Raw genomic sequence first — 12,542 nt, 5'->3', positions numbered from 1 at the left:
AGGCTGAATAAATCAAGAAGATGAGTTCTGAACTACGCTCTGAATAGCAATGCGATGAAACAGAAGCAAAACGTGGGCACTTTCTTGCTTGTTCACTTCACCAGTGCTGACGCTGAGTCCCTCCTAGATGGCTGTTCAAGCAGCTGTGCAAGGAGGGAGAAGAGGCCAACCACACAATTTCCACACAGTCAGGGTGGTGACAGACAAGTAACGGACCTGGATTTTTTTTTTTTGGGGGGGGGGGTGGGTGCCACCACAGATCAGCATGCGGTCACTACGCAAAGACTGCTTAAAAAAAAAACAACCCTCCAGCCTACTTTATTAATGGAAAAATGATACAATTCTCCCCAAATCCCCTATTCTGCATCTTACCATGACATTAAATGTTTGGACACTAATGGCTAAAACAGTTCCCAAAACACACAAGACATGGTTTGCGCTTTCCACAGCACATGACAGTTAAGTCCCTCAGCACGATGTGGGGCGTGGATTCTAACAACTGTCCTGATGTAACAACCCTTACCAGCACCAAGAAACAATCACAGGTTATGACAGAGGTAAAACACTGCTGATTTGCCCCAGGAAAATTCACCTTTGTTTTAGCTTCCTTCAGACTGCATGTGAAACGCAGTACTTTCTCTGGGTTCCTCCTAACTAGCAGCTGGCCCAGCTGAATAAGGCTGGGGCTGCGGAACGCAGCATGCGCGTCTGCTGCGCTCCTTGCTGAAGATAAGCCAGGGAAACACGAGCACAGGCCCTCATGAAAACCCTTCTTCTCTAAAAATACCAAGTGCCTGTAAAATAGAAATGAACCAGCTACTCCCCTGTGGCATAAACCGAGACACAGAATCAGGATCAAACTTAGAAGGTAACGCAACACACACTATCAATCCATGTAAGAAAAACAGAGCTTCTCTTTGCTAGACAAGCCTTTGGGAAAACAAGACAGTTTCACAGTTCTTCTCTAGCAGTCTCCAGGAGGATCTACCTCAAACTCAAATTTCTTTGAAGTCTTAGAGCTTTAAATATGACAAATCTGTATTTGACCCTATAATTATATTTGAACATACCTGTTTATTGTGAAAGTGTCATTTCCTCACCACCACCAATGTTCAAAGAAACCCGAACACCTGCGGAGGACGGAGCCACGGTGACAGCTGGTGCAGGGCCAAGCCGGGCTCCTCCTCACCAGCTTCAGCACCGGGCGTGGAGCGAGGGGCACTGGAGCAGCTCCATTTGCTCCCCAGCCTCTGTTTCTCTTTTGTTATTAGACATTTTCAGCATCTAAAGCCTCAGTCTGTTCCTTCTCATATTAGACACTCACTCAAAATGTATTACTTTTCTGCTTGCTAGCTTCTCGTTACTCTGAACACTAACTGGAACTCAAACCGTGTGTCCTCCTGATTTCAAAAACATTAAAACATTCTCGACAAAGAAAACTTCCTTTTCACACGCAGCTTACAGCTCACCTATACCACATTCACTTTTTTGCACATTCCAGAAAGAAAACATCTCAGTGTATCCCCTCATGATAATCTTAATCAATACCGTCTGTGGTAACTAATTTTTGCTGAGTATTTTTTACCTTTCAATAGAAATACTGTATATATCAAGTAGAAAAACTCTAGGTTTCTATAATTATAGATTTAATTCTCAAACACACCAATGTGAGCAGCACTCAGATTAAAAGAAACAAAATCTACGACTACATTTTATTTTCCTAGCGAATTCTTCTCCCAATTAACCTTTGAGCTTTATTGTCAGTTACTTTACATAGAGTGCCGAACACGAGGCATTAAACCATTCATTCAACAATTATCTAATGAGAACTTGTTATCTGTAAGGTGTCAGACTATACACTAGGATAAATCAGCAAAAGAAACAAAAATCCTGCACCTCATAGATCCAACATTCTTATAAGGGCAAATGATAATACATAAGATGAACTAAATTAACTACATAGTATATTAGATGGTGATAAGTGCTATGGAGGAAATACTAGGGTGAAAGAGTTAGAAAATATCCAAGAGAAGGAGCATTTTCAAGGCAAGGTGGAGAACACTGTTGGATGGACGAACGCTGCAGGTGCAGGATCAGCATGGACCAAGGCTCTGAGGCACACGTGTGCTGGGTATACCCGAGGAACGGCAAGGAGGCTAAGCAAAGGGCACAAGAGAAGATAAGTAACGGGTGTGGCCAACGACAGTCAAGACCGCATGGGGCTTCTCAGGGATCTTTTGTAAGGAATTCTGCTTTTACTCTGAGTGAAAACGGAAGCCACTCAAGAGTTCAGAACGGAAAAATGTAAGATGCGGCACATTTTAACAGCATCACTCCAGCCACTGCACTGAGACAGACCAAAGAGAAAAAATACAGCACAAGGAGAGACCAGCCAAGAAATGGCTGCAGTAACCAGGCCAAGAGTTGACGGTGGCCATGAACAGGGCAGCAGCAACAGGAGAGAGGGTACAAAAGTGGTTAGAAGGGGCTGGTGCTGTGGCATAGTGGGTAAAGCTGCCGTCTACAGTGCCAGCATCCCGTATGGACGCCGGTTTGAGAGCTGGCTACTCCACTTCCATTCCAGCTCTCTGCTAACGCGCCTGGGAAAAGAAGCAAAAGATGGCTCAAGAGCTTGGCCCCTGCACCTACATGGGAGACCCGGAAGAAGCTCCTGGCTCCTGGCTTGGCTATGGCCCAGTTCCGGCCATTGCGACCATTTGGAGAGTGAACAAAGGATGGAAGGTCTCTCTCTGTTCCTCCCCCCCCCCCCCCATAACTCTGCCTTTCAAATAAATGAATAAATCCTTAAAAAAAAGTGGTCAGATGCCAAATATCCAACAGGAAGTGCTGAGGCAGCAGACGTGGTGGGCAGAGAACGAGAGGCAAGGTCACATAGCAGGCACCAGCAGGTTCCACCGCAGAAGTGAAGCTGTCTTTAGCCGACGTGGGAGGCACAGGTCTTCGCTCAGGACACATTAAGTTCTAGGTCTGTATCAGACACCCAAGTGGAGACGCCCACGAATCAATGGGGTGACCTGGTGAGGAGCTAAGGGGAAAGGTCTGAGCTGAGGACTCCAGTCTGCATCTTTAGTGTACAGATGACACTTGGGTCAGAGCACGGAGATGAATGGAGTCAAAAACAAGGCAGCTGAGCGAGGATGGAACCCGGAGGCGTGATCATTTACAGGTAGGACAGATCAGCGGGAAAAATGCAGTCACTAAAGAGATGGGACAGAAGCCAGGCAGGGAAGTTCTAGAAGCCAAGTGAAGACGGCAGAGAGGAGAGGTCAACAATCCTTATCAAACACAGGAGGCTGACAGGACCCTGGACTCATGAAGAGAAGGGCGGAAAGCCTGCCTGGAATGGACTGGGGAGAGAACACCAGAACAAAGTTTCAGATAGCTCTACACGTTCTACAAAAGCGTTCTGTAAAGGAAGGGAGAGAAACGAGGCGTGGCTGCAGAGGGAAGCACAGACGGGATTTTTTTTTTAAGGTGGGAAACTACTGTAGGCTGCTTGGAATGATCTAGAAGACAGGAAAAAAAATGATGACACAAAAGAAAGAAGGGCTGCTGCAGCAATGAGGAAGCAGAAACGAACGTGTGAGCGCACAGGCGGCCTGAGCTAGGAGCACGTGAGTGCACCCTCAGAGCACAGATGCACCCATGGGGGCCGTGCACAGTCCCCAGATCTCAGAGACACAGATGCACCCATGGGGGCCGTGCAAAGTCCCCAGATCTCAGAGACACAGATGCACCCATGGGGGCCGTTAGACAGTCTCTCCAGATCTCAGAGCACAAATGCACCCATGGGGGCCGTGCAAAGTCTCTCCAGATCTCAGAGACACGGATGCACCCATGGGGGCCATGCAGTCTCCAGATCTCAGAGACATGGATGCACCCATGGGGGCCGTGCAAAGTCCCCAGACCTCAGAGACACAGATGCACCCATGGGGGCCGTGCAAAGTCCCCAGATCTCAGAGACACAGATGCACCCATGGGGGCCGTGCAAAGTCTCTCCAGATCTCAGGGCACAGATGCACCCATGGGGGCCGTGGACAGTCTCTCCAGATTGATTTGTTTCTCCAGGAAGCAAGCAAGGTGCTAAGTGCTAAAGGACTGAGACAATGTATGCATAAGTCATCTAGGCAGATGGAAAGTACATGGACCAGGGAAATACGACTTCCAGGTACCATTAAGGACCGGCTAAGGTAGAGATCATGAATTTAAAGTGAAAGCAGCAAGTATGGTGACAGTTTCTTCCACTGGTATCTTCGTATGTGCCGGCACAGGCAAGGAGATAAGCGTATACAAGGTCACAATCATGAATCACAAGTGACGATGGCATTTAAGCCGGAAAAGCAAAGTCAGACATCAGGAAAGACAAGACATTCACTTGGAAACTGTGGATCCCAACAGGTCCAAAAATCTGTTGGGAGTAATAGAAAGAATAATACAAAGAATAATAATAGTAATAGTAATAATAATAATAATAGTAATAGAAAGTAATAATAGTAATAGAGAGAATAATTGTCACTCCCCCTCTTCGCGGAGGAAAGACACAGGACCCTGCGCTGTTCTTTTGTCTGCTCGGCCCTCCCCGGGTTTGCTGCTGGTTCTTCCCGGGTTGGCTACCGACCCTTCCACCTCCGTGGAGGGGCAGGCCCCCCTGCCACTTTCCCCACTTCCGCAGGGGAGCGGCACACCGCCGGCCGGCTCTCTCGGGGGCTGCACAGGTGCTTCTCAGGTGTTCCCTGGTGCATGTTGTCTCTCTCCTCCTTTATAGTCCTCTTCCACCAATCCCAACTCTGCTACCCACACGCCGAGTACGCTGCTCTCCTCCAATCAGGAGCAGGATCAGCTCCTGCAGGTCATCACTCAAGTTGGCGAGAGGCAGCTGTGTAGTTGTTACTCCCTTCTCAGCGCCATATTGTGGGAGAGCAGATGCATAGAATAAGTCTTAATTCCAGTAACAGTCTAGTCCGAGTTGCTCCCCACAAATAATACAAAAAGAAGTGGTACACAAAGGAAGGAAGGTGTGAAGATAAGAATAGGGAGGCAACTCAGTTGGATTAAAAGCACGGTGTGGAAATGAGCAGTGAGAAGGGGTAGAGAGCAAAACTCACAGGAGAGGAGATGCAGGCCTAAAAACGTCAGGATAGAGAGAATTACATACATCGACGATGAAATCACCAAGAATTCCAACAGGGCAGTGAATGTCGGTAAACTAAGAGCCAAAGTCCAGTGGGCGACAATTCTCCACGGGTGGGGTATTCCTGCACAGACTGTGAGCAGAGGCATGGTGGTCTCTGCTCTGGGCTCTCCTTGCAAGCACACTATGGATAGGCTTACTTTCCCCCAGGAAGCAAAGACAGTGTACTGTAATGTAAATTTGAAATGTTATCTCAAAAACCAGTAAAGTGAAGAAAGAAAGGGAGAGGGAGGAGAGTAGGAGAGACAGAGTGGGAGGGGTGAGGGAGGAGGGGAATAGCATTATAATCCTAGAATTGCATCTGCAAACTACACTGAATCTGCCAAAAACTACAAATTTAAAAAAATTAAAATCTTAAAAAAAAAAAAAAAGAAACAGTGCTAATTATAGAAGAGTTCAATTCTCTAAGGTCAGGGTTCCTCACTCATAACTCAACCCACAGTGTGTGCCCCTCTTCAAATGCTTGTACTTTGGCTCATGTGCTATTTTTTTATTTACTGTGGCTAATGCTTACGTTGCTAATCATAAAGGTCAAGTTTTCGGCTTCCAAGCTGGATAAGATTTCCTGACGAAACCGCCAAAGGATCGAAGGTAGAGAGAGAACCACAAGCAGATGGGTAGGAGTTAGAGCTGACAACATGAGACAAAATGTGGAGATGTTTCAGGAGACAACCCGTTCTGGAAAAACCAGTGAAAACCAAAAAGAACAAGAGGGCAAAGAGCTACTTCTTGAGAGTGCCGGAAGTGGTGTAACAGAGAAGGCAGGATTTAACGTGGATCAAAGTGGAGCAGCATGGAAGAGGCTAAGGACAAGGAGGAGTCTGCTCATCACAGCCCTGGAGTTCCAGGACGTCACGAAAGGTTTTCAGGAAACACGAAGAAAGAGAAGGGAACAGATGGAATTAGTCATAACTGGTCTAAATCAGATTAAATTCGTCTACTTTTTTTTTTTTTGACAGAGTTAGACAGTGAGAGAGACAGAGAGAAAAAGGTCTCTCTCCCATTGGTTCACCCCCCAAATGGCTGCTACGGCCGGCACTGCGCCGATCCGAAGCCAGGAGCCAGGAGCTTCATCCAGGTCTCCCATGCGAGTGCAGGGCCCAAGCACTTGGGCCATCCTCCACTGCCCTCCCGGGCCACAGCAGAGAGCTGGACTGGAAGAGGGGCAACCGGGACTAGACTCCGGCGCCCATATGGGGTGCCGTCGCCACAGGAGGAGGATTAACCAAGTGAGCCACAGCGCCGGCCCCCATCTACTTGTTCTACATCCCCTGTCCCTCTTTGATCCACCCCGTATCTACTGTGGACACTTTCTTACCAAACAAAACATCACTTTAGAAAATTTAGAAAATGTAAGTTTTTAAAAATATAAATGCCAAACTGTTATTTAAGACAGTAAGAGGCAAATGTTAACTTACTTGAATTAGATCTAAAATGCCAAGTTCACTTTCTGAAGAATCCACACAGAAGACAAAATATAACGTTGCATAATGTCTATAAATCAGTTTGTTGTCAGATCCTCCAATTAATCTAAATGACAAAACAAAACAAGTGAAATGTTATAGGGAACAAAACACAGAACATTTTCATTAGCTCAAGCAAACTGACAATGTGTTTAAAAATCTTTTATTAACCAAACATAACATTTAGTGGCAAAGCATTCAAGAGAACTTACTTCTGAGACTAAGCAAATTAAGACAGCTATTTTCTTTAGAGACAAAGTAAAAAGCTTAATTTTAGTTCACTCATTCGTTAAACTATTCAGTGATTAATTCTATGTGTCAAGCACTGACGATGGATACAGAGCAACTAACAAGAAAATTGTCAGTGGAAGGTGCCACACAGAGAACCCAAGCAGGGCGAGGCCTCCAGAGGGGCTGGCCTCCTCAGCCGGGAGGTGAGGGAGATGAGGAGAGTGCCGTGGGCCTCAGGGATTCAGAGAAGAGCATGTCAGCGCCAGGTGCAACTAACAAAAGGGCACTGCAGCGAGAAGGAGTAGAAGAAAAGGCAGGCCAGCAGACAAGGAGAGATTAGTGACAGTGAGGTCAGAAGAAGCAGAGATTAGGACAGAGGGCGTCTGCAAGTGCTTACTAGATTTAACTCCACAGGTCACAGTAAGTTACACAGCTTAAGACTGATTATGAACTAGGAAAAAAAAAGAATGAAAGTTCTTAAATTTGGGACAGATTTACCATCTAGGTCGCCTACAAAAACATATGCTGTTTTGAGTACAAATGCAAGAGAATTAAGTTATTACTCAGTTCTTCCATCAAATACTTTTATTTATATTGACTGGAATTTAAATATAGTTAAGCTTTCACACTTTTTAAGTTTATGAGCTTGCCTTCTCAAAAGACCCCTACACACTAACAATTTAGAAAGTAACGTTAAATGTTGTCAAAGCTAATCAAACATTCATATGGAATTAGACATCATTTCTCATTTGAGTCAAGTTAACCCCTGAGCTCCCACCTTCTCTGTGTATGCACTACATCTGTGTCCCCTAACAAGAAACCAAAGTTCCTACTATGTTAGATACTTTTTTGGGAAAGGTATTTAACTTAAAAGTATACACATGCACTTCAAAGATTCTGAAATCATGTTTATGGGCTATGATTGCAACTGTTTCTCTAAAGAGATACAAAGAGTACAGACAGCGCTTTCACAAACAGCAATTCAGCAACGACCTTGAGTTTTTCCTCTAAAAGGAGGAAACCTGGCCTCTGAAAGCTGTTCCAACACAGCCATTAACATTAACAGAAGACAGCAAAAATACTACCACAGCAAGGGTACCTTTTCCCTAACACAGACTCTAGGATGCTGCAAGCATGGATAAAGTAATTGGGTCCCTGGAGTGAATTCCTGGATCCTAGCTTCAGCCCAGCCCAGCCTAGCCCCAGCCACTGTAAGTCTTTGAGGAGAAAACCAGTGGATCTTTTGTCTCTCAAATAAAATTTTAAAAAGTATTTAAGAATTTTTATCTTGAAATTATAGTATAACACTACCCCAAACTCTTGTACGGAATGTAAGTCACCATATAAAACCATAAACTTCAGTCCAAATAGTTTATCTTAGTGGAGAAAACTGAATTTCAAGAATTAAAGTGACTGGACCAGGGACACAAACTTGATGGTGATAACACTGAGACTGACTAAGATGCAATATCTATTTTCTACTTTTCAAAAGGTTGGAGGGCAGGTGTTTGCCTGCGATGGAATCCTGCCTTGCTACTGATCCAGTTTCCTGATAATGTGCATACCCGGGAGGCAACAGATAAGGACCCACGTTCTTGGGTTCCTGCCCTCCAAGTACCAAGAGGGAGTTCCTGGCTTCCAGCTTTGGCCTGGCCAGGCGGGTGAGGGTACCCAGGGCACTGGGTCAGCAGACAGAGGAACTCTCTCTCCTTGCTTTCTTCCTCTCCCTCAGTCACTCTGCCTTTCAAAAAACTAAAAAAAAAAAACTAAAAAAAATAAAATAAAATAAAAAGTTGGGAAAGAATAATCATAACTCCAGGCCCTGATTTCTGGTTTAAACAGTACTCTAGCTAGCTCCATCTTGCTTTTCTACTGCATGCAATATACTGTGCTAGGAGACACATTTCCTGGGAGGGAAGAAATTAAGAGGCTGGGATGACAAGAAGTGATAGTAAAGGCAAACACTATTAAACCCGAACAGACACTTAAGAGAATTAGGTACAAGTGAAATTCAAAGTCAGAAGCAGGTACATTTGTCTCGACTATTAAAACAGAAGCCTGCATTGGTAACAAAATTTATACCTATTTTAAGTGTGAACCATACATTTAAGTGCAGTAGGATAGAACTTAAGAAACACAACGAACTACACATGATAAAAAGTAACTTAAAGTCAGGTAAAAATGGATTCCCTGCTATCTGACCTAGTTTTCATAACATGCACCATACACAAAATACAGAAAAATACAAATTTCTCTAATCTGTGACTATTTACAAATCTCAGCTGAAGTTTATTTTTAAATATCAATAAGGAACTATCTTATTAAGTATATTAATTATATAAAAGAAGAGGCAACATTTATGAAAACATTTAGAATTAAACTACTTTCATGGAATCCATTAATTCAGAAGTATTTACTTATATATTTTGCAAGCTAATTATAAGTAATGGAAATGTTAATAGAAAAAATCTTTTAGCTGAATTCTCATCTGTACATAGTGCAAAGACAGAAACGTTAGAAGAATAAACTTCAGGGCCAGCGCCAAGGCTCACTAGGCTAATCCTCCACCTGCAGAGCCGGCACACTGGGTTCTAGTCCCGGTTGGGGCGCTGGTTCTGTCCCGGTTGCTCCTCTTCCAGGCCAGCTCTCTGCTGTGGACCGGGAAGGCAGTGGAGGATGGCCCAAGTGTTTGGGCCCTGCACCCCATGGGAGACCAGGAGAAGCACCTGGCTCCTGCCATCGGATCGGCGCAGCACGCCAGCCGTAGCGGCCATTTGGGGGGTGAACCAACGGAAGGAAGACCTTTCTCTCTGTCTCTCTCTCTTTCACTGTCTAACTCTGCCTGTCAAAAATAAATAAATAAACCTCAGTTTTACTTGTAATAATAAAAGATACAATCCAAATTTTTATGGACATTTACCCTAAGGAATACTCTTTAGTCTTAAAAAAGAGTAAGGGCTGCCTTAGACGTACTCACAGGCAGAACTTGTTAAAACATTACACAGGGGCAGGCACTTGGCACCACGGTTAAAGCAATGCTTGGGACACCTGTGTCCTGCATCAGAGCGTGTGGTGACAGCTCCAGCTCTGCTCCGAGTTCCAGCTGCCTGCTAGCGCACACCATGGAGGGCAGCAGTGGAACTATCAGGAGCTCAAGTACCTGGGTTCCTGTCACTCATGCTGGGAGACTTAGACAGAATTCCTGGCTCCTGGCTTTGGCCTAGGCCAGCTCTGGCTGCTGCAGGCATTTGGGGAGTGAATCAGAAGATGGGAGATCTCTCTCCCTGCCTTTCAAAAAATAAAATGATTATTTTTACAAATCTAAGTGTTAAGATGAAGTAAACCAAACAACAACAAGTGAGCATACACAGTGTGATCTCAGAAGTAAAAAGGTTACACTTCCAAATGCTGGTCGGTGCAAAATCTGTTTTCTGGAAGGAAATGTAAAACCAGGACGAAGAACAAAGGCTGGAAGAGGGAGACCCTTATTGAATATTTTACTCTTCCCTGGAACATTTGAATGTTTCCAATATGAACATATTAATTTTAAATAAAATGCCCTTATAAGATTTTTAAAAAGAAAAACAGACTGCACAGCTTCAAAAGAAATTCTTTAAGTTAGATTAATAGCTAACATGGGTAGCAATTATCTCACCTAATTCAACTAATCAAAACTAGAAAACGTTTGCACTGAACTGCTGTAACAGTACACACTTTAATTATCCAGTCCAAAAATCAGAAGCGTCTATGAAATGCTTTACTTACAATCCTCCTTCCAGGAAATTACAGACGTTCTCATCCCTCTTAGAGACCAAGTGGAAGGTCTCCCTGATGATCTGCTGCTGTGTGTCTTCACTCTGAGGGAGAACAAGTCACATACATTAGGACTGAGTGTACAGGTTTAACAGAACTTTAACAATTTTAAAAATAACAGGGATTAATCTCTGGGAAATCCATCTAAGTGAGTGAGGGGTCCTCAGAGAACCAACTTAAAACCCAACACTGTTAATGAAAAAAGGGGGATATGCTTTGACGTTTACCACTATGATAAAAATAACTGAGTTCTAAATTGCAAAAACCAACAAGGAAAAAAAACACATATATTACATTTACTAGAAAAAGGGAAACTATATATTAACTAGTCAAAGCCCATTGTTTCACAACACAGTAAACTGAAACAGAGGCAGAGTTAGAAATAATTCATGTAGCTAATCTATATTTGAATGGAAGAATGATCACAAAGTGTAGCGTATCCAACTGAACATAAGCATTATTAAACACAGACTGAAGTACGAGGCCATCCATCTTACCCATCTTTATACAAGCACAACCTAAACCAAGAACTGGTTCAATAAGTATTTACTAGAACAACCAAACAATTCATATTCCAGCAAAAAAGGTCAACTTCACAAACAATGCAACAGAAAGCTGAGCAAACTCTTCACCAGAGGGGAAACATCATGGCCTGTAAACAAAGGAAGAGTCGCTGAATCTCATCAGCAGGAACAACGAGGAGACGGCTCCACCACACCGGACTGGTCAGTGGCAATATCAGCTGTGGACAAAGGTGTGGCACCAAGCACACCCACCCCCTAGCACTGTGCGGGCCAGTGGTCACCATCACTTGGGGAAAAACTTTATTAACCAGCACTTTCGCTCCTAAACCATACGAAACCAGGATTTCTGAAGGTCAACAACTACTGAGTACCGGCAATGACACACACACAGAGTAAGCTGTGCACCCTCAGACCAGCGAGACACGGGAGAATGTCCACAGAAGTACTGCTGCGACAGCAAGCTGCAAACACCCAAGACAGCCCGCAGTCACAGAACGGATGTTGTGATACACTCACACAGGGAAGCCTTCTAAGCTAATTACACCCTTAAACGTGTACAATTCTCAAAAACCTGATGTGGAGAAAAGGAACAACTGCATTGTGCATATCCAAAAAGGATAATAACCAGAAAAAAATTTAAAATAATAATAACTGGAAAAATAATACCCAGTAAAAATTTAATCAAGTATGTATAGGATTTCTATAATGAAAAACTAGAAAACACTTTGAAAGAAATTAAAAAGGATGCCAAATTCATTTCATAAGGGCAAGTGTAACATACCAAACTAGACAAGGTAGTACCAGAAATTAAAATTATAGGCCAATGTCACCAATGAAGAGATACAATTTTTAGAATTTATTTATTTGAAAAGCAGGTGAAAGATAGACACACACACACACACACACAGACAAAGCGAAGGATGACTTATTACTGGTTGGCCTCCCCAATGCCCACAAGAGCCAGAACCGGGCCAGGCTGAAGCTAGGAATTCTTTTTATTTTTTTTTTATTTTTTTTTTTTTTTATTTATTTTTTTTTTTTTGACAGGCAGAGTGGACAGTGAGAGAGAGAGACAGAGAGAAAGGTCTTCCTTTGCCGTTGGTTCACCCTCCAATGGCTGCCGCGGCCGGCGCGCTGCGGCCGGCGCACCGCGCTGATCCGATGGCAGGAGCCAGGAGCCAGGTGCTTTTCCTGGTCTCCCATGGGGTGCAGGGCCCAAGCACCTGGGCCATCCTCCACTGCACTCCCTGGCCACAGCAGAGGGCTGGCCTGGAAGAGGGGCAACCGGGACAGAATCCG

General features: G+C 44.2%; 1 protein-coding gene across 4 annotated transcripts in view; it reads right to left on the bottom strand.

The window, feature by feature from the left end:
- AP3S1 (adaptor related protein complex 3 subunit sigma 1) overlaps positions 1–12,542 on the bottom strand; it is a 60,435-nt gene that overhangs the window by 26,917 nt on the left and 20,976 nt on the right. For all 4 annotated transcript variants that reach the window (XR_011389645.1, XM_070076018.1, XM_051844090.2 and 1 more), the window contains exons 2-3: positions 10,672–10,763; positions 6,631–6,742 (exon numbers count right to left, since the gene is read on the bottom strand). Coding sequence is in view for 3 of the 4 variants with exons in the window: in XM_070076018.1 (XP_069932119.1) it covers positions 6,631–6,742; positions 10,672–10,763 (204 nt within the window). In the remaining variant the exon portion in view is untranslated. The remainder of the gene's footprint in view (positions 1–6,630; positions 6,743–10,671; positions 10,764–12,542) is intronic.

Source organism: Oryctolagus cuniculus, chromosome 6, assembly GCF_964237555.1.
Source record: "Oryctolagus cuniculus chromosome 6, mOryCun1.1, whole genome shotgun sequence".
Taxonomy (NCBI): Eukaryota; Metazoa; Chordata; class Mammalia; order Lagomorpha; family Leporidae; genus Oryctolagus; species Oryctolagus cuniculus.
Note: the sequence above shows the minus strand (reverse complement) of the source record. Positions and strands in the feature narration are given on the sequence as shown.